Source organism: Gopherus flavomarginatus, chromosome 2, assembly GCF_025201925.1.
Source record: "Gopherus flavomarginatus isolate rGopFla2 chromosome 2, rGopFla2.mat.asm, whole genome shotgun sequence".
In the NCBI taxonomy this organism is placed as follows: domain Eukaryota; kingdom Metazoa; phylum Chordata; order Testudines; family Testudinidae; genus Gopherus; species Gopherus flavomarginatus.
The window spans coordinates 62,596,053-62,618,485 of record NC_066618.1 but is presented as its reverse complement, the minus strand read 5'-3'; the positions used below and the strand labels follow the sequence as shown (position 1 = coordinate 62,618,485).

General features: G+C 41.8%; 1 protein-coding gene across 10 annotated transcripts in view; it reads left to right on the top strand.

Annotated features, from left to right (window-relative positions):
• HYCC1 (hyccin PI4KA lipid kinase complex subunit 1) overlaps positions 1 to 16,476 on the top strand; it is a 95,117-nt gene extending 78,641 nt beyond the window's left edge. For all 10 annotated transcript variants that reach the window (XM_050938654.1, XM_050938656.1, XM_050938649.1 and 7 more), the window contains one exon: positions 11,446 to 16,476. In XM_050938654.1, the coding sequence (XP_050794611.1) occupies positions 11,446 to 12,008 (563 nt within the window). In that variant the 3' untranslated portion in view covers positions 12,009 to 16,476. The remainder of the gene's footprint in view (positions 1 to 11,445) is intronic.
• The last annotated feature ends 5,957 nt before the right edge of the window (positions 16,477 to 22,433 follow it).

Below are 22,433 nucleotides of genomic sequence, written 5' to 3'. Positions count from 1 at the left end.
AATTACTACAGGGCTATTTAAAAAATGATAAATGACTTAGTGATCTTGGATAAGTGCTGATTTTTAAAAAAATTATAACATCCAAATTTGTAGGGGTGTTTAGTTTTTAAAGCAAGATTAAATCTACAAAACTCTTGCTTATTTACCTTGACATACAATAATGCCCACTGTGGTAATATTTACATCAATCTCTTCATGAAAAATGTTAAAGTATCAATGAAAACAGGTTGAGTGCAGTGGTCCTAAGACCCGGCTATTTATGGGTCATAGCTAGTGGTGGAGGTGACAAGTGCTTAGATAAGTTCCAATAGTTATTACTAAATAAAATCATAGTAATGCAAGGGAGTATATCAGCCTACAGTGCAAAATAGCTACTGGCCCTTTCTAATTAGCGGAAGAAAGTAAGGCAGGATCTGCTGCTGCCTAAGACTTGTCAGAATCTCCTTGAAATCAGTAAGGGGCCAGCGGCTCTCAAGCAAATCGTGGCTCAGTGTTTTAAGCAAGAAACCATCTCTGAACATGGTTTAGCCAGTTGTCACGCTATCTTTAATCTTGCTCCTCTGTGTGGCTTTGATGTTGCTAATTCAAACTCACTGATACAGGGAAGCATAGAGCACAGACAGTAAATCTGTTGTTCCTTCTGAGGGAAATTAAAGGCAAATTTAACTCTCCCCTGTTGTCTTCTACTTTATCACTTTCGATAATACAGAATAAAAACATGGATTATAATGGGCCAATACTAACAATTCTTATTTCATGCATTTTAAAGGTGCTGACTATCCAGCAAAGATAAAGGTCTTGCAGTCTTTACAAAAATCATGCTTTGGTATTGCCTTCTTGCAGGGATCATGCTTCATACAGATGGCGAAGTTCAAGAGGCATTGGGTGGGACAAGTATTTGCTGCAGCAGATAACAGTAAGGCAAGAGGTTTGATAGTGTTAGTAGAAAAACAGACTCCTGTAAAACATGGAAAAAGCTATTCACTTACGAAGAGAGATGGTGTGACAGTTAATAGAGAGAAGCATAATATTAATCTAATTCTAAGCAATTAGTGTGACCCAAGCAAGGAATGATAGGTAACCCTTGGGAGAAAAATAAGGGCTTTAAAAAAATTCTTGCCAAGATTCCATTTGATTCAGGGAGGGAACTACAAACTAAGACTTTGGATGGTGGCACCAAATGATTTAATGGGAAAAATTGCACTCCTGGACTCCTGGGATAAACTGGTGTAGCCAAAACTTTTCAGCCAAAAATGATTGGTTGTCCCTAATATCCTGTCATTAGACATCTCTCATTCCAGTATGCCAAACGTGAATCTGAAATATCTGCTCAGTGACTGACAAGGCTTTTGGGGGGTTATAAATGGAAAAGGCTCTGTGCATTATACCAATTTCAGTCAGCTTCACTTCCAAAATGTTATTTATAAAAATTCTAGCAAAAACCCTGACTATTGGACAGCACGAATTTCTTCCTGAATCATAAATCCAGGCCGGACAGGCTTTCTTAACGGGCCATTAAATGTAATATATAGAGTGGAAAAAAAACCCTCTAATGTTACAGCTGCTGCTTTTTCTGAGGGGTTGGGGTGTACTTTTCTGGGAGGAGGGTGGAGGAAAGACTTGCTTGAACCATTCTCCAAATTTGATGTAGACAAACTCATTATACAGATCAAAATACTGTGAAGTAACTGTAGTGTTGCAGTGGGAACTGACTTATTAATTCCCGATGAATTTCTTCTGAGGAGCTGGATAAGGTTTGAGTTTTGGATATAAATCTTGAACCAACAGTTCCTACAGTGATTAGGAGCTTATAGATGAGAGAATCCTGAAAAAGATATTGCTATTACACTTGGAATAGTGGGGCTCCAAGGGCTTCCTCACTTTTTCCTGACCTGTGGGTAGAAGGTAAGAACAAGAACATCAGCCGGGAATTGGATGTGCCGTATCTCCTACCTTGCTACCTCCTACCCTTTACTATCATGAAGTGTGTCTCTCTTGTGGTGCGGGGGATGGATAGTAGCTGCTTTGAAATCACTTATCCATCTGTCTACCTGCTCCCTTTCATTCTGTCAACTGCCCCTGGAATATTCAGCCATGGAAGCAACATGTGAAGAGGCAGCCACCTGCCCCACCCATGGGAGTAGCAGGCGGTGGCTGTTGTTTGTTTTATGAACTACCTGCAGATGTGGTAAGTCATCAGAGATACTGAAGGTGGGGAGAGAAAACGGGAATGCCCTTCTTTAGGGACATGTGTTGTGGAGAGAGAATGGTCTGAACGAGGATGAACATCCAAGTTGGTGGCAAGAAGTGGGAGGGTTAGTGAAGGCTACTCTATTGACTATTGTCATGGTATAATTCCCCACTCTGAACCTTAGTGTCCAAAAGATGGGCTACCAGCATGAATTCCTGTAAGCTCAATTACCAGCTTAGTACTTGTAGCGCTGCCACCAACCAGGAATTCCAGTGCCTGGTACACTCTAGTCCCCCCAAAACCTTGCCCGGGGACCCCCAAGACCCAGTCCCTCTGGATCTTAACACAAGGAAAGTAAATTCTTTCCCTCACCGTTGCCTCTCCCAGGCTTCCCCTCCCTGGGTTACCCTGGAAGATCACTGTGATTCAAACTCCTTGAATCTTAAAACAGAGAGGAAAATTCACCTTCCCCCCTCCTTTCTCCCCCTCCCAGACTCTCCCTGAGAGAGAAAGTAATCCTGACACAGAGAGAAAATTAACCTTTCTCTCCCCCTTCCCTCCTTTCTCCCCACCAATTCCCTGGTGTATCCAGACCCAGTCCCCTGGGGTCTCACCAGAATAAAAAAACAATCAGGTTCTTAAACAAGAAAAGCTTTTAAATAAAGAGAGAAAAAACAGTAAAAATTATCTTTGTAACTTTAAGATGGAATACGTTACAGGGTCTTTCAGCTATAGACACTGGGAATGCCCTCCCAGCCTAAGTATACAAGTACAAATTAAAATCCTTTCAGCAAAATACAAATTTGAACTCCTTCCAGCCAAATACACATTTGCAAATAAAGAAAACAACCATAAGCCTAACTCGCCTTATCTACCTAGTACTCACTATTCTGGACATATAAGAGACTGTATCAAAGAGATTGGAGAGAAACCTGGTTGCACGTCTGGTCCCTCTGAGCCCCCAGAGTGAACAACAAACAAAACTAACAGCACACACAAAAACTTCCCTCCCTCAAGATTTGAAAGTATCCTGTCCCCTGATTGGTCCTCTGGTCAGGTGACAGCCAGGCTCACTGATCTTGTTAACCCTTTACAGGCAAAAGAGACATGAAGTACTTCTGTTCTATTAACTCTTACTTATCTGTTTATGACAACTATATTGTTAGAATTCATGATCTCTTGTTTATATTAGTCTGGGGGCTCTTACTAGAATATGCAGAGAATCCCTGCTCATGACACAAATGCAAAGTTAAGTCTTAGCTGAAACTTGATATCTGTTTTTTAAAAATTAAAGGAGTTTTGAGATTAGTTTATTGTTGTTCAGTAGAAACACTGACAAGCTAGATGTCTTGGTGCAGAAAATAGGGATTTAAATGGACTGCACAGTATAAAAGTATTTGGAATACAAATGACACACTTTGACAAGCTGCTATCTCAAGAAAATTCTTTCTTTGCTGTAGACCATTTATGGGTGAGTGTGTGTGGAGTACGTTAATCAAAATGTGTTATTTACCCCAAATCTTGTGCTTGCTGGTGGCTGCATCATTTAGATTCTGATAAATAGTTCTAAGAACTTCAGTGAATTACTTTTATATTTGTTTGAGGAGAATGGCTTTGACTCTCCAGTAAAATTTTCTCTATGCAGAAATCCAAGAGGATGGGGATTTCCTGATGTTTACAGCTATTAGCTGCTGATGTCAAATGCATTACACAATGAACACTTTACACTGAAAAGCACAGGCCCTGATTCTGTGAAAATGGGTTGACTTCTGACATCTCAAACTTCCTAATACCAATAGTTAGGTACACCCTCTTATGAAAACTTTCAGTTTTTGGAATGCTTGTAGGGAAAGCTTACCAACATATGAGCTGAAAAGAAAATGCAGTTAGGTTATGAAAGATCTGTTCTCTGGAGACATATTGGAATAATTTGAACTCTTAGAATGGAAGTACAGTATTATGATGTCTTCTAGTACAGACTAATCTTCACAAACTTCTGGGAGCATCCAAGTACAGTAGTTTAGTTGGAGAATTATGGACTTCTCACCAAAAAAAAAAAAAAAAGGCAACCAGAAGGTTGATATATATATATAATGTATTGACTTACTGGAATTAGAGTCAACTCCAAAACTAAAACAAGAGAAAAGCAGTGGGGAATAATGTGTTAAACCACTTAAACCCAAAAACTGGGAAAACCATATGGAGATACATAAGGCCATCTGAAAAGCTGTGTAGTTTAAAATAATTATGCTACAAAACTCAGCTGGCTCAGGATGAAATTTTAAAATAAAATGCATTGTTGCCTAATGTGGAAAATTTGCATTGAAGTAAACCTGTCTACACCAATTTCAATATAAAATATAACTTACTGCTGTGCTATAAATAAAATCTGTCTTTTGAGAAAGATCTGCATATTGTTTAACAGGCTTGGAAATATTATCCCAGTCTCTGTACTGACACTGAAGATCTAGTGAATAGTTTTCATTATAATTGTCACATTTATATGTTACTTTTATTGAAGAAAAATATCATTGTTCTTAGCTGTCTTTCCTGAATAGCATATGCCTTTCAATATCTGTATTCCAGTCATTACTATTATTCCAATGTTTCCATTATCCCTATAATATGTGGTTTCACTTCCTCCACCAGTAGTTCTAGTTCCTCCATTTTGTTATTTAGACTCCTTGCAGTGGTGTACAGCCATCTCAGTTGTTCCTTTTTGCCTTCACCCAGATTCCTCACCTGAATAGGTAGTCATTTTACTTCCACTGTTGCCTATCTGACTGTTACTGTCAATAGTATTGGCACTCTCTTTCCTCTTGTCCATTCATCTACCCTCTGTTCTGTTTTCCATTGCTGTTCATTCTCTTGATTTTTCCTTCTGCTCAATATTAGAATGAGGCATGGAGATTATTAAATCTCCCAACCATGTTCCCTGAATATCTAGCTTAAAGGTCTCTTAATCAGCCTGTCCTCTGAGGGACAGATATCTTGATCTTTGTCTGACATAGTCCACCGTCTGTTCATCAGATCATGTCTGGCTTTTTATTGTTGTTGCTATTGACTTGGTTTTCCTGTAAATAATCAGCCTAAAGGCAAAAGAATGTCTTGCATTACCGTCCTTATAGGTATGTAGGGGCTTTTCTGTCTCCAACCATAAACAGAAAAAAGTAGGAAAATTGCATGTCTTATGTAAGATTTAAAAGTTGTTTAAACAGGGATATATTATTTAAGGAAGAAAGGAAAATTGAAAGCAAATGGGATAAAATCTCTGGCAGCACTTGTCTAGGGTATCGTAGAGTCATAGATGCAGAATAAACAATATGGTAGCTTTAAACATATTTTTGTTCAGTTTTGTTTTATAATGCTTAGGCATATTAATTGCTATGTAGCATGCCAAAAACTACAGAGTGACCCTTCAGAGGTTGTGTTTTTCCCCCGTCAACCCATGTTCTTGGCAATTAGATGTATTAATTCCTTTGGCATCAAGTGAGTAGACCTAAATAGTGTCATTTGAACCAAAGCTGTCAACATTGGCTTTTTGGGTCGGGTGGGAGAAAGGAAATAGGTTGTTAAATCACAGCTGAAATCTGGAAAATGTGTGGTATTTTCATTTATAGCAATCAATGAATTCTAACTGTGTGTTTAAATGGGTGTTTCCAGTGCTTTGTCATAATGGCTACATACTTAAGCATGCACATGCAGCCAATTTTAAACAGAATTTTAAGGTATCTTATGTCTATTAGAGACCATTAAAGGTGTTTTTTAGCTATGAAAGATGAGATGTGGCAGAGCTTTGTGGCCAAAATAGGCATTGCCTCTGCAAAAAACTGACTTCCCTGCTGCTTTACATACATACAGAGGTGTGAAGCCATGTTGAAATGCAGTTGCTTCACCTTATTAGTTAGTACCATGTGGTGTTCGTTTGTGACCTTTCTTCCCTATTCTCATTATTACTAGCTCTAGTCAAAAAACTTTGTTAACCAAAATAGACACAATACAATAGACACCCTGTCAAGGTATGTTTCCCACATTGAACTTTAGCGTCCAGAAAGTGGGGACCTGCATGTACCCTTCTAAGCTTAATTCCTAGCTTAGATCTGATAGCGCTGCCACCAGCCAGAAATTCCAGTGTCTGGTATACTCCCTGTCCCCCAAAACCTTCCCTGGGGGACCCAAGACCCAAACCCCTTGGGTCTTAAAACAGAGAGAAATAAATCATTCCCCCTCCTTCCCCCTCCCAGACTTTCCCTGTCCTGGGTTACCCTGAGAGATACACTGATCCAAACTCCTTGGATCTTAAGACAGAGAGAAATTAACCTTTCCCCTCCTTCTTTCCCCCCACCAATCCCTGGTGAGTTCAGACCCAATCCCTTTGGGTCTTAAACAAGGAAAAAAATCAATCAGGTTCTTAAAAAGAAAGCTTTTAATTAAAGAAAGAAAGAAAAAAGTAAAAATTATCTCTGTAAAATTAGGATGGAAAATGTTTACAGGGTCTTCAGCTTATATAGACTAGAGGGACTTCCTCCCCCCTAGCCTAAGATACAAGTTACAGCAAACAGAAGTAAAAGTATCCTTCCAGCAAAATACACATTCATAAGTTAAGAAAACAAACATAAGCTTAATCCGCCTTTTCTAGCTAGTACTTACTATTTTGAATGTGAGAGACTGTTTTAGAAAGATTGGAGAAAGATCTGGTTGCACATCTGGTCCCTCTTAGCCCCAAGAGCGAACAACGAACAACACAAAACAGCACAAACAAAAACTTCCCTCCACTGAGATTTGAAAGTATCTTGTCCCCCGATTGGTCCTCTGGTCAGGTGTCAGCCAGGTTTACTGAGCTTCTTAACCCTTTACAGGTAAAAGAGACATTAACCCTTAACTATCTGTTTATGACACACCCTTTGGAGGTAATCTTTGTGCCTCAACTCATACTCCTAAGAAACCGAACAGTAAGTTTTCCTACTTAATCCCTTCCACAAGTGTTGAAATCAGACTTGTCTTCAGTGCTGAAATTTTGACAATAGGCATGCATATATATATCTATATAGATACTAAAAAATATAAACCACACACACACACCCCTTTCATCCTGGAGAATTCCAAAACACAATCTACAGTAGTACTGTGTTAAAGCCACTTCCCTTAGAGTGGCAGCCTGCCAGCTGGTGAAAAATCATGCTAAGCAATATGGGAAAAGTTACTGTTTTGGCCATTGACATACAGGCAAACCCCTAAACCATTAGAAAGGGCCTTTGGATGTTTGCTCATGCGAAGCATGGGGGGGGCCTTTGGCTATTAAGTTGTTCTTGGAAACATTTCACCATTGTAGTAAATTTTCAGGTACTTGACTTATTTTCAAACCATTCCTTCCAGCAGATAGCATGACTCTGGTGGTCAAATAGACCTATGTAGTAGCTGAATGTTTACCAGGTTTCATGTCCTTTCAACTTCAGTGTTTACTCATATATTTACCCTAAATTAGTGTTCCTTCAATATTCATATGTAGGCTTCATATCAACAAGTTTGAAAGAAACCTTACAGCACAGACGATTGTTGTTTGCAGTTCTAAAACCTCAAATACTCTTAATATTGATATTCTTTACTTAGTCCTGAGGATTTTGAAAGAACTGTTTCACTAATAAATTAAGCATTTCAGAGTAAGGATGAGCTATCATTTCTGGCTGTTGCTATGCGTTCATTGGATTTTTTTCATTCTCATCAAGTTTGTTACTATTTATATACATGAAGAGATTATTTTTCTCTCTTCCTATGCTTTCTTTTGTATGTTACAGATGTGATGGTAGAAGCTTTCATGATGGATACCCAATGACTGTTTAGACCTGGTAGCTTCCCCTAATCACAAAATCTAGTTCATAGTAGATCTGGTGATGAAAAGCCGTTTGACTCCTGAATGTTTTTATTGTCTTAAAGTTTGGAAATCTGTGGTCTAATTCTTTAAAGATTTTTATAATGCCGATAGGTTGCTGGAAGTGTAGTTTGTTACATTATATATTGTAAAGATTGAAAGGTTTTTCCCTCTTCCCCCCCTTCTTCCCTCCCTCCCAGTCCCCCCCCCCCCGTTCACATTTTTCTCCCTCTCTACCTTTAACCTCTCTTCATGGGTCTTCATTTATCGGAATCTAACTTTAGATAGTAAACTTTCCAGGGAAGGAATTTGTCTGTAAAGTACCTTGTGCACAGAGTTGGTGGGAAAACAGGTTTTCCATTCTGCAAAAATGTTCACAATTGCAAAATGTTTACATTCAGGTGAAATCAATACCTTACAAAATTTTGTACAAAAAACTGGAGGGGTGGGTCTGTTTAGGGCACTCACCTTGAATGTGAGAGATGAAAGTTCAAGTCCTTGCTCTGAATCAGGCAAGAACTGTCCTTATCCTAGGGGAGTTCCCTAACCACTGGGCTATTGGCTATTCTAGGGAGGGTTTCTTTCTCTTCCCTCCTCCCAAGCCCCCTAAAAATTCCATCGTGGACTCAAGAAACCTTTGCTGATGAATGGACACAGAAAGTGATGAGTTCCGGTGAAAAATTTTGGTTTTAACAAATTGGCATTTTCTGATGAAAAATTGTTTTGTCAAAATTCTTGACCAACTCTACTTATGCACCATTGCACTTTAGGTTTTGAAGATCTTCCTGTCCCTTTTTACTGTAGAAGAATACCACTTTTCCAGTTCAATGGTACTATTTTTATTCATGCGTATAGTATCGAGAACTGCAGCAATCACTGATTTTTGCCACCATTACTTTAACTATCCAGGAATGTCAAAGTATTCTCATACTATTTTTTAAATGATGGCCCACTCTCTCTGTTGCTGTGCATTTAGTATTGTTTACTCTCTTCCCCTCCTCATCCATCAGTCAAGTTGTAGTACCTTGAAGCTAAGATAATCACTTGTGCCTCAGCTTGTTTCCATCATTCTCCAGCATTGCAATGAACTGTTTCTCCCTTATAGCCTACCTTCTCCTGTTTAATCCTGTAGTGATGTAATTGTCTAGTACTTGAGATCAGTCTGACATGGAAGTGATAAGGATACTTTAAATCAAGCTTCACTGTAACCTCAAATAAGAGCAGAAATTGGGCTGAGGTCAACATGTTTATTGCGCTAATGGAAAGTGCTGAGATGCTATGGAGATGGATGTGATATACAAATTTCTATAGAATAAACATTCCATGTTACACCTACATAGCTTTTTGCAGGTGTTACTTTGCAGATTTTATATAAAGGTTAAGTGAATTTTAAGTTGATGTACTTGAAAGTTTTCCTAACTATGCAGACTTGTTGCCGTTGAAAATAACTTAGAAAAGAATGCAGAGATAAAGTGGCAATCTAATTGTACCTGTGCTGGTCTGGCTCTCAGGATGTAGGAGTTTCAGTTCAACCACATTCAAGAGAGAGTGCTATATCAGTGCATACTGAAAGCATAATCTCTGCTCCTATGTAGTAGTACTTCAGGTTAACATGGAGATAATTATAAAGGTAACTTTAAAAACAAAGGTTTTCTTTACATCTTAGTACAGCTGATACAATATTGTCATAGGGCTTGTCTTCCTGGAGAGCTTTCCTGTCAACATAGTGCTGTCTACACAGGGGATTAAGTTGGTATAACCGTGTCACTCAAGTGGGGATTTTTCACACCTCTGAGTGATGTATTTATGCTGATACAGGTCTGTAGTGTAGACCTGGTTATAGAAGTGAATTGAGGGGGAAAAAGCTAAACTCAATTTTGATGTCTAAAATAACATGTAATTTTGAATGTTCAAGAACTCATGTTTCATGAGCATCTTTCAGGGCTTTAACGTTGAAAGGAGATTGGAGGGGAGGGTAGCACAGCATGGGAGAAAGTCCATTTTTTTAAAACATGGAGTAATTCTATCCCATCCTCACTAATACTGCTAATTAACAAAAAGTTAATATGCAAACATGTGGCTTACTTCATAACGCTTCAGCCATTCAATTCTGTGTTTTGTTGTTTGTTTCATGATTTTGTTTCAGACATCCTTTTTTTTTTTCCTTATCCATCTTCATTTCTAGAACAACCAGAGAATGGTAATGATGCTCCTGAATTGGGAAACTTTGTCATACCTGAGATTAGTGTCACAAATGTGGCTGGAGAGAGAACCGGGAATGGGGAAAAAAGCAGAGCACTAGCAGAGAATGATTCTCAGCATATACAGGGTGTGCAGGAAACAGCTACAGATCCTAGAAATGACAGCAAAGGCATGCCAGAAATCAGGAGGCAAAAATCTGTAAGAAAAATGATGGAGGATGGAATAAACTCATCTGGCAGAGTGCAGTTTTAGCAGAGCACTTTGTAGCTGCACTCTAAGGTACCACTGATTGAAAAGGTCACTGCTGCATGTTTGGAGAGTTGCAGTATGCAGTTGTTGTATTTGCATGTTGTCATTTCATAAAAACACAAATGCATGCACTGCACACACCATTTCTTATTGTGTCTGTGCCACATACAATGATGACATAACTTGGGGAAACCACACTGTGAGACTCAACACGAACAGAAAATACTTTCTTATTCTTCACTTTGAGCTTATTTTGCATATTTGTTGGATTTACAAATAAAGTTATCAAGGAAACAAAGTGGACTATTTCAAACTTATGCAAAAAAGCATTTCAGTACGCTTTACCATTCGCTCCCCACCCCATTATACTATTTGAAACACCTTCATGATGTTGGTACATTCATATTCCAGTGTTAAGTTTCCAACCTAGTTATACTGGCAAACAGATAATGCAGAGGTGACCTTTCAGTTGTAAAACTAAAACACTGTTGGGTTTTCTAAACTTGCAGGAGCCATAATGGGTATTTTGTGGCATTGATAATCTACCTTAATGATTAATTTGCTTTGCAAATAGTATGTAGAAGCACTTGCACATAATAGGATTTATACCTTTTTAGTTTTCTGTGTGGTCTCTATCTGATCTGTTCCTAATTTTTTGCATGAATAATACTGCTTTTTTTCAAAATCACTGCAAAATGAGATTATGCGGGCATGCCTTATGGTTTAGTAAATGCAACTTGATGCAATTTAAATCATAATGAATCATTTTCTACAATTTAATGCAATAGGTAAGTATGTTACATTTTTCTACTTTGCTCCATACTCTATTGCTTTATTGCTTCATGTTTGAAAATGCCAAAGCCTAACTGTATACACCTGAATCTCAATATGAATAACATCTTTTAACTAACATTTTTCTTGTTCCTTTACATAGATAATACTGATCTAGCAATTCCAGAAGAACTGATAGAAGTATCTGAGGTTGATGAAGGGTTTTACTCTAGAGCTACTTCTAGCACAAGCCAATCAGCATTATCAAACAGCAACAACACCAGCAACAAGATCCTTTTAGGGAAGAGCCAACGAAGGTCTGGAGGAAGCAAAGTTGGGGGGAAAGAAAGAGAAGCTTCTGGGGAATCCTGCAAAGAAGACTTTTCTCGAAAACAAACTCAGAGGGCCATGAGTGAGAATTTAGATCTTCTGTCTTTAAAGAGACTGACATTAACTACTAGCCAATCCCTGCCTAAGCCTGGCAGTCATAGTTTGGCTAGAACTACCACTACTGCTTTTAGTAAATCCTTTGAGCAGGTCAGCGGTATCACAGTTCCAAATAACCGTAGTAGTGGAAATGGTGCTGAAGCAAACAGGTTTTCAGCATGTAGTCTTCAAGAGGAAAAATTGATATCTGGAGCAGAAAGAATAGATCTTCCCATTTCAAACAAACAATCAAATCAGCAGCGACCTCCTAGCATCAGCATAACACTGTCAACGGATTGATGTCTGATAAACTGCCTAGTATGAAAAAGGAATCTGAGATTCTGTTGATAGTGTTATACACTGTGCTCCCCATCTTCCCTTTTTAAAATCTAACCCTCCAAATTCTTGATATCATTAGAGCTTGGCTTGCATTTGACAGTGTGTCTAGATTACAATTTTTAACTATTTTGCATTGTTTCAACTGTTATTAATAGCCTAGAGGGTTTTTTTTTCCTTAGGTGATTTGATTTTACACTTACACTTCCTATTATTTACATCCCCCTATTGTCAACAAATATTGGCAGGCTCTGTTTATCCATGCTGGCAGAATGTGTCTGTGTGTTTGTAAAATATAGACTGCAGAGCAAAGGGATCCTCTTTCTCAGGATGTAGCTTTTAGAAAACTTCAGTCACTGATTCAAAGTAGTTACTTATTAGAAGGGGTTTGTGACTCAAGAATGAAATTTTGGGTGACATTGCAATAGGTCCATACAATAAAATCACAGCATTGCAGACCATGCCAGAGAAAACGTGTTAATGTGAGAGATGTACTTTGTTATAGGCCTACAGCTAGAAGTACCAATTCAGTGTTCCATGTTAAATGGAAACTTTCATAACAATGGGAAATTTTGGCATGTACCTGACTTAATTCACAAACTCCAATATGTTTGCCCACCACGTGAGTTGCATATTCCTGTAAGTATATGGCTATATGCAAACTGAGTTTTGTGTACAATAGGTCTCTCTAAACACTTGGTTGAAAACTTGGCTCCAAAAGTCATACAATGGCAGATCAAACTTCTGCTGATAACAGGAGTTTTCTGTGATGAAAATTCCATAATACTCAGAAAAGTGACTAAAAATAGCACTGGTTGGATTCTGTGTTTGATTCTGAGTTACCAAATATGCTCAGTTCAAAAGAAAAAAAAAATTCCCACCAGTCCTGTTAACTTAAAGTGGAGTCTAGAAGGGAAGTCTTTTTTTTTATTCTTTCTGGCTCACGCTTTCACTGGCAACAAATATTCTTAAATTGGAACTCTGTGATCAATTCTGATGAGTGAGCTAGAAAAGCTTCTTGCTGTTTCCCCTAGCTGCATTGACTGTAATACCAGTCTGTTTAGTCACATTTTTTTACCCATAACCACATTTGAAGATCTAGGATAGTCAGGCTGCTGGGAAAAAGAGACAGTAAATAGATTTTTCTTTCAATTTCTTCTGTGGTGCAGAGGGATGCAGAATTACAAAGGAGCAAGTCCTCCTCCCAAGCTGTCCTCCTGCCCACTCCGAGCCACTGTGTTCTGTCAGAACATGCAGTGACTTTGGTTCCTTATCTAAGTCATCAGAAGTAGGCACAAAGCTACTAATTAGAAAGTCATTACAGCATTTTTCATAACTTTGGAAAATGTGTTCATAATTACAGTATCAGTATGTTCATGCTGATTTTGACACCTGTTGTATTGAATCAAGCACATCGTTTTAATGGAATAATGTGTTTAAAGATAAGGCTTGTTCTTGAATGAGACTAGGAGACTGTTACAAAAGGACATGTACAAATTAAGAATCTTGCAAGCACAAAGAGAAATTGTAGTGTAACTGATTTATAACTAATTTCATTTATGTTGTAACTTAATGTTGTAACTTTCATTTATGTTGTAACATGTAAGTCATGTCATTACTTTGCTAGTTTGAAACGACAAAATATCAACGTTCTTTATGGTTACTATAGCAGTTTTTAAAAAAAATCTTATTAGCCGAGATTATAGCTTTAACAATGCTTATTGATTGCAAGCTACACACAAATTGGGAGAAGAGAAGCTGGCAATAACCACTCCTTGAGAAGTGAGGGAGTGCTTTACATAGTATAACTGTGTGGTCTTTTCGCAGGGGAAGTGGAGAAAGTAAAATAGAGGTCTAATGTATACCCATTCATGAGTATTTTGATCTCTGTGGCGAGGTTCCTTTTTATAGGCCAAAAATGTCAAAGGACCTCATGACACAGAGCAAGGACTAACGCTTTTTTAGATTTTCCCTAGTTGAGTTTTGCCCTGATATCCATTCTTGATTTGACTGAAAACTAAAGCACAAATAAATGTAAACAAGCTCTCATTGTACATTGTCTGCAGCCTCTTAATCACCTTTCAGAATGGGGTGACAGTGCTGTGCTAAATTTTGTTAATTTCCAGGCATTGCATATTGATAGCATCCAAACCACAGGCAGTGGAAGAATATTGGGGAACTGGTAAAAGGTATTACTAGGTAATGTCTACATAATAGACATTATGCATTTAACATAACTTGAAATTCCTCCTGGGAGGCCAAGAAGGGATGTCCACTAGAGTTTCGCACAATATCCTTTCCTAGCTCTCACTGAGCAGAACACACAGCCTTCCTCTGATTTCCTAGCTGTAGGGGAATACAATTTTAAAATTCTTTTACTTGAACTATACCTTTAAGTTGACTTATAACTTATCGATTTAAACTGTAATTCCAGCAAACTTTTTATCATGACAGTATTAAGCATCAATTAACTTTAAGAACAAATTAGTATTTTAAGTCATTTCTTTTCTAGAGAAATTGTGATTTATTTATTTTTTTTAATTGTCTCCATAGTAGTTAAACCCCTTTTTGATTCAATATTGGTAGAAAAGATTTTTCTGTACTGGAAGATCCAGCCATTTAAGTTTGCAGCTACAGAGTAACAGAATGAACTGTCTTTTTTAGAGGTGTATTTAAAATGCCAGGGATACAAATGAGTAACTTTAATGTTTACAAAGCTGCCACTTGACTGTTCTCCAAACTACAGATCAGATGGTATTTTTTAAAAGGGTAAACTGGTTTTATCTTGCACATTTTAATCATTCTAACTTTGCCTGTTGGTTTTATTTCTTCCTGGGCTTAAATAAATGTTAAAACAAAATGATAAAACCCACATTCCTCTTATACAATAGAATTTATATGAGGTTTTATGGTTTTCAAGTAAATGTGATTTTAAACGGCAGATTTCTTAATACTAAAGGGCTACTGCTTCTACTTACACATGCAGCTTTATGTACATAAGTCTTTATAAGCCTATCTATATGGTTGGTTCATTGAGTTCATTTTTTGTAACTGCCACAACCTAGGTCTTGTCAATACTGAACTTTTACTCTAACAACCTTTTTATAACCGTAAGTATTTAAACTTATAACTATTATTTAAACAATTGCAGGAAAGTTTTAGGAGTAAGTATGTTTAGCTTCATGTCTGAGACTGTCCAAATACCCATCAAGACTTCTGCTTGGAGACAGTGTTATATAGTGAATCTCGAGAGTTTTTAAATTTTATATTAATCACGTTTGCATTGAGAATGGTTTTTTCTTTTTTTAAAGTAAATGTTATTGTAGTCTTAAGAAATTACATCTTACATTGTACAATGGTAGTTAATTTTGAATGAATACATTTCAGGGGTTACCACCATTTAATACACCCCTACCCCGATATAACGCTATCTTACCGTGTTGTAGGTGAAACTGCATTATATTGAACTTGCTTTGATCTGCTGGAGTGCGCAGCCCCGCCCCAACGGAGCACTGCTTTACCACATTATATTCAAATTCATGTTATATCAGGTCACATGATATCGGGGTAGAGGTGTATAATAACCTGCAGAAGAAAAAAAATCTCCTTTTAAAAACAAAAAACTCAAGTGGTACTAAAGGAAAAAAGTAGCTAATGCTTACACTTAGGTTTGAACTCCATTTCACTATATCAAAGGGAAATGTTTTCAGTGCTGCATTAACACAGCAAAATCTAACATCAAAATATTTGATTACCTAAAATTAACAGTGAACAACTACTTCCTGTTGTCTAGAAGTAGGACACTTTTGTGCAAAGATTGTATGCATTTTAACCACTTTGTGCAGCTATGTTCTGTAGTGATATTTTTTGAGAAATTGTTGACATTTATGAAAGTTTATTGGAGTTCATATTGCTAGAAAAAGTAATTCTTTTTTAAAAAACACCTTTCTAGAGATAACCAGGCTCCTTTTGATTAGCATAAGGATTTTACAAATTTAGTAATTATGTCAAATATTTCTTTAGTCAACGTTTAATTTTAAAATGCTGTATATAGATGTGTAACATACTGGATTTTGTATCTGTGTAACTCCATTTCTGAAAGACTGCAACAATGGACTAGATGTATATTTTTAGTAACACAGGTCTATGGAATAACTGCATCCGTTCGTAGGTGTTCTCCGTCTTAACTTGAAAGCCTAAGTTTAAATGAAAGTGCCACACTTTCTCATATTTTTAATGTTTTGCATAGTTTGTGTGATTATTTTTCTGTCTTCTATTTTGGTAATGCAGTGTTTCACTTTTTATGTAGTAAAATATGTTTTAAATTGTACTCTAGAATTAATATTCCTAAAGTATAAATCTTGAATTTGCATTGTTTTGTGTTTAATATATTTGGCTGTTGGAATAAACAAACTGGAATTTTGTTTTTCAAGTTGTATACATTTATTAATACTTTAGTACTCTGCACTTTTCACTTGACTGTCCAGGAAAACACACAAGCTGTGCAATTACTAGGGCCCAACCAAATTCATGGCCATGAAAAATGTCATGGACCGTGAAATCTGGCCTTTTGTCTGCTTTTACCCTATATTATACAGATTTTGTTGGGGGAGACCAGCATTTTTGAAGTTGGGGGTCCTGACCAAAAAGGGAGTTGCAGGGGTTGCAAAATTATTTTGGAGTGGGGGGGGTGTCACGGTATTACCACTCATTTCTGCGCTTCCTTCAGAACTGGGTGGCCGAAGAGCAGCAGTTGTTGCCTGGATGTCCAGGTCTGAAGGTGGTTCTCTGCCAGAAGCTGTGTGATATGGCTTCCTGCATATCTGGACAGCACCCATCCCAATGGGGCCCTGATTTTGAGGAGAATCTTTAGGTGCTGCTGCAACACAAATAATTCCATATAATACATGCATCTGAGGAAGTGGGTATTCACCCACGAAAGCTCATGCTCCAAAACGTCTGTTAGTCTATAAGGTGCCACAGGATTCTTTGCTGCTTTTACAGATCCAGACTAACACGGCTACTCCTCTGATATGTAATATTTTGTTACCTTCACTTCTTTACTATGATGTAGTGCAGGCATGCACAACATGTGGCCTGCGTGGGCTCACTGCGGCCCGTGTGCAAGTGGCGCTGTCGGGTTCGCCCAGGGCCGGTGCAACGGTCTGGGATTTTTTCTTCCTCCCCTCCCTTCTCCTCATGCAGAGTGCGGTGCGACTGATTGGGCACCTGGGCCTGATTGAGCTGCTCCCATTGGCCTCCAGCAGGCACAGTCCCTCCCCCACTCCGCCCCTCCCCCTGCCTCAGCACAGGGGCTGGAGCGGCATGGTGGTAAGGGACCCCGGGGGCAGTCAGGGAGCAGGAGGAGGGTTGGATGGGGCAGGAGTTTGGGGGAGCTGTCAGGGGGAGGGTTGGATGGGTCGTGAGTTCTGGGGGGGCAGGGGTGTGGAGAGGGATCGGAGCAGTTGGGACAGGGAGCAGGGGGAGAGTTGGATGGGTCGGGAGTTCTGGGGGGGCAGGGGTGTGGAGAGGGATCGGAGCAGTTGGGACAGGGAGCAGGGGGAGAGTTGGATGGGTCGAGAGTTCTGAGGGGGCTGTTGGGGCAGAGGGAGGGTTGGATGGGTCAGGAGTTCGGGGGGGGGTCTGTCAGGGGATGGGGAGTGGTTGGATGAGGCATGGGAGTCCCAAGGGTCTGTCTGGGGGCAGGGGTGTGGATAAGGGTTGGGGCAGCCAGGGGACAGGTAGGGAATAGAGTCCTAGGGGGGCAGTTAGGGTGGGGGGGTTTCAGGAGGGGGCAGTCAGGGGACAAGGAGCAGGGGTGGTTGGAGGTTCTGAGGGGGGTGGGAAGTGGGAGGGAGTGGATGGGGGTGGGGCTCTCCCCCATCCTCTTTTTTGATTGATGAAATATGGTAACCCTAAAAAAGTGGTGCCTTGGCTCAGCAGGGAGGAGCTGCCTTTCGGAGGCATCAGAGAGCCAGAGCGTCGACTTACATGGGCAGCGTGCCCCAGCGATGGAGGAGCCGGCGTAGCACGGGGGCAGCAGCCCTGCAAAGGCGGTGGCACAGCTAGCAGGGAGCATCCACGCCTCCTGCCCAGGCTGCGGCCTGTAGAGCACCCCCCACCCCCCAGGGCTCCTGCAGGCTGCAGCAAATGCATGCAGTCAGTGGTCCATGTGCACCCCCCCCCCCCGGCTTCCCCCTCACCACGCTCAGGCTTTGCGGCTCCCAGGCTTGTGACCCACTGGGGTGCAGGGCCCTGAGCCTGCTCCTGGAGGGGCAGTGGCGGTGGTGGCTCTGACTCTTGAGAGCTGCAGAGCCCAAGTGCGGTGAGGAGACAGCGGGGTGGGGGGAGTATGGGGGGCTGGCACCTGCATGCATCCGCTGCAGCTTGCAGGAGCCTGGGCAGGAGGGATGGGGGGTGTGGCTGCTCCCCGCTAGCAACGCTGCCACCTTTGCAGGGCTGCTGCCCCCCTGCACCATGCCGGCTCCTCCATGGCTGAGGCTCGCTGCTGCCACAAGCAGGATGCTCTGGCTCTCTGGTGCCTCCGGAAGGCGGCTCCTCCCTGCCAAGCTGTTGCAGCGGCCCAAGCCCGGCAAAGCCAGTGAGTGGACTTGGGGCAGGGGCCACCTGTGTGGGGTGGGGAGGGCTCGTGGGGGGTCTGTGCACCCTCCAGGGGAGTTCAGGGGGTGGGAGGGGAACCTGGTCTGGGGAGCAGCCCCTGGGGTCTATAAAGTCTCGTTGGGATTTGCCCCTCAATGAACCGATGTGCGGAGGGGTGGGGGGCGCAAGGTGGAAGTTTCGCCTAGGGCGCAAAATATTCCTGCACCGGCCCTGGGTTCGCCCCCTGCCCAAGAAGAGCCCCACCTTACAGCCCCGCATGTGCGCCACACTCCAACTGCCCTAATAGCCAGAAGCGCATGTGTCTCCGTCTTCTGCTTCCCCCGCCTGGTGTACAGCAGGTGTGTCACTTCCAGGGCGTGCTGAGGCAGGAAGCACTAGGCACGAGGCAGAGTCGGTAAGTGCCGAGCAAGGGGAGGGGTGCCCAGCCTGGGCTCGAGCAGCAGCTCGGGCGGGAGGGGGGGAGAACTCAGCCAAGACCCTTCCCTATCCCCCCCCCCCTTCGGTTGGGGTGGGGCGGCTAGTGTGTTGGTTGCTCCCAGGGCGGTCTCTGTAGTGATGGGACGGGTGGGCAGTTGAACTGTCTGTAGGCAGCCAGTCACACAGAGACGTGTGTGTTGCACCTATTCTGCCCCAACTGCTGCCCCCTCCCCTGGTCCAGGGACCTTCCCCCTCCACGGCCCCTATCACATTTTCCCTCCCCCCCGCCCCTGGCTCCCTGCGGCCCCTGTTTGTGTGTTGGACAGTTGCATCCAGTCCCTTCACACTTCCCCCCTTTCCCCTTCCTGGTGTCGGGGGGAGAGGGGGTATTGGCAGCGTTGGGGTGTGTGTGTGTGTTCGGCCCTCAGCTGTTTTCTTTGGAGTAATATGGCCCTCGCTGCTTTACGAGTTGTGCAGGCCTGATGTAGTGAATTTATTCAGCCATGCTGCTCTTTTTTAAAACCCAGAAGGATTCATACTTTTACATTACAATCTGTTACTCATGTATATACACTTGACAGAAACCTCTCTGATTTTCATAATTAAATCTATGAATAGATCTTGGATTAAATAGCTCCCAAGAGTTTTCACAATCTGCAGTTGCTTAACTCGTTGCATTTTCCAGGTCGCAGCAGCTTATTGAAGGCCACTTCACTACAATGGAAGCTTGCTGAGCTGCTTCCAGATCTTGCTCATGCTGTAGGTAGATAAGGCCTTTAAGCAAAGGAGCAATTCAGTGCAATTTGAGTGTTGCATACATGTTATACCTTTTGATTGCACATGTGCATTCCCTTCTTGGATGTGGATGTGCCCTGTGTACAGTCACCGGAAAATTTTCCCTCAGTGTTACCCATCAGGGCAGCTCAAGTGCTCTCTGCTGCTATGCGCCACTGGCATCAGTATATAGGCCCATCCAACCCTGAGCCCCTTCTGTGCCTTCTTAGGGCTTGTCTACATTTAACAGGGGGATCGATGCATCGTTGGTCAATTTAGCAGGTCTCCCGTCAACTCCTGTACTCCATCTAAACAAGAAGCGCAAGGGGAGTTGACAGGAGAGCGTCTCCAGTCGACACAGTATAGTGTGGACCCCACAGTAAGGAGATCTAAGTACGTCAACTTCAACTACATTATTCACGTTACTAGATTGATCTCCTCCCATAGCGTAGACAAGGCCTCACTGCCTGTGAGAGTTGCTGGAGCTCCTGCTCTTACTTTTACAGGTGTGCTCAGTGGCCTGTATTCTCCTGTTGTTTATTGTAAATAGTTTAGTGTTTGTTGAGTTAGTTAGGTTTTTACCCCGTCTGAGGGTTTTGGTTGATTCCTGCTGCTGAGGGATGCTTCCCTGTGTTTCCTGCGATAAGGCTATGCCCACGAGCAACCCACAATCAAATTGCTTGAAGTGCCTTGGGGAAGCTCATACAGCGGAGTGTTGCCAAATTTGCAAGGATTTTTAAGTCTCACACAAAGAAAGATTGTGAGTAGAAGCCAGGGTAAATTTTCTACTTGTGGAGGCAGCCTTGAAACCTCCATCTGAGCCAGGTCGGTCAGACTCAGCACTGAGTGCCTCAATGTTCGTAAGGAGTGTGCCATCCCCAGTGCCTACCAAGAGGCACAAAAAGCAGGAGACCCCTGGCTCCAAAGTCTGCTAGGCATGGAGTTAAGAGTAGAGTGCAGTCTATTCAGTACCACAGAAGATGGTGCCATTGAATCCTGTGCCTAGGCAGGTTCTGTTGAGTCCAGAGCCAGAAGGGGCTCCTTCCACATCCACAGCACTACACAGTACCTACACTATCTCAGTACCAACCCCACTGGAGGTGTTTGCAGTTGCCAGGGACATCCTGATTCTGTCAGTGTCAGTATTGCTGGCGGTACAAGAGTTGATTCTATCAGTGCCAGCAGACGCAAGAGAACCAGCAGGCTTGCTACAATGCTGGGTACTTTGCCAGCCTCATGTAGGCTTGTCCTTCAGTACCATCAAAGGGATAACCCATGATGCTTGCTTCTCTGCAGGTCTCTCTGCTTTGGCACTGATCTCCAGCACCTTCTAGAACTCTGTGGTCAGCAGAAGGAAAGTCAGCTTCTTCCAAATCAGAGGTTGGGTCCTACATTTCCCATCCTTGGAGCAACTCTCACTACACCTCCTCTAGGTGTTTCTACCCTTCCATGGATCCTGTCACAGAAGTACCATGGAGTGGTTGGCCAGAAGGTCTTTGAGATCCTATAGCTGTTCAGTGATCCTTTTGGAATCAGTGAGGTTTCCCCCCATTTCCAGATCATATTCCAGGTACTTTTATTCAGTGGCATCAAAAAGGTGTGTGGCACTTACTTTACTTGTTCCTGACTCTGGCATCAAGCCTGATACTGGACATCAAGAGCCAGCTCAACAGGACCCTGCAGATCAAGAAATGGAGGAAGAGCATCCGCAGCCAGTGTTGGCCTTCTCTTCCCCTCCCCTGGTAAGGCAGTCGGAGGAGGGGGCATGTCACCTCCCCCAGGTAACTATAAGGCACACCAAGAATTGTTAGAGGATTGCCTGAAGTCTGGGCATACAGGTGGAGGAAGTTTAAAGAATCCTCTGGCTGCCTGGTCAATATTTTAGCCACTGCAAGTCCTTCCAGATTGGCCCTGCCTCTCAATGAGGCAATTATTGACCCAGTTAAGGAGCTGTGGAGACCCCTGCATCCATTCCCACTTCAAAAAGGGCTGAATGCAAGTATTAGGTATCTGCCCAGGGTTATGAGTTCCTTTACTCCTATCCCTCCACCCTGGGTCCCTGGTAGCATCTGCTGCCAAGGAGAGGGAAAGGCAGGGGCAGCAGGGCACAACCCCAATATCAAAAGACTCAAAAAAGTTAGACCTATTTAGTCGGAAAGTTTATTTTACCTGGTGGGAGAGGGCAGTGGTTCCGACTCAGGATTGCAAACCAGTGTGCACTTTGGGCAGGTCTGACTTTAATGTGCTAAAATTTAAAAGACCTGCTAAAATTCAAAGACATGCTGTCAGAAGATGTTAGGTGGAAGTTCTCCCTAGTGGATAAGGAAAAATTGGTGGCAAGGGCTTCATTGCAAGCTTCTCTGGATGAGCCTGACTTGGCTGCAGTTTAGCATGGTCACCATGGCATCCGTTGTTCCCTGTCTGGATCCTGGAGATTGGTACACCATCTTCAATTTGAAATGCCTTCTTTCATGTGCCAATATACCAAAGGCACAGAAAGTGCCTCATGTGCATAGTGAAGCACTTGCATTACTAGATCACAGTGCTTGAGTTTGGTCTGTCTGCAGCTCCTCTGCT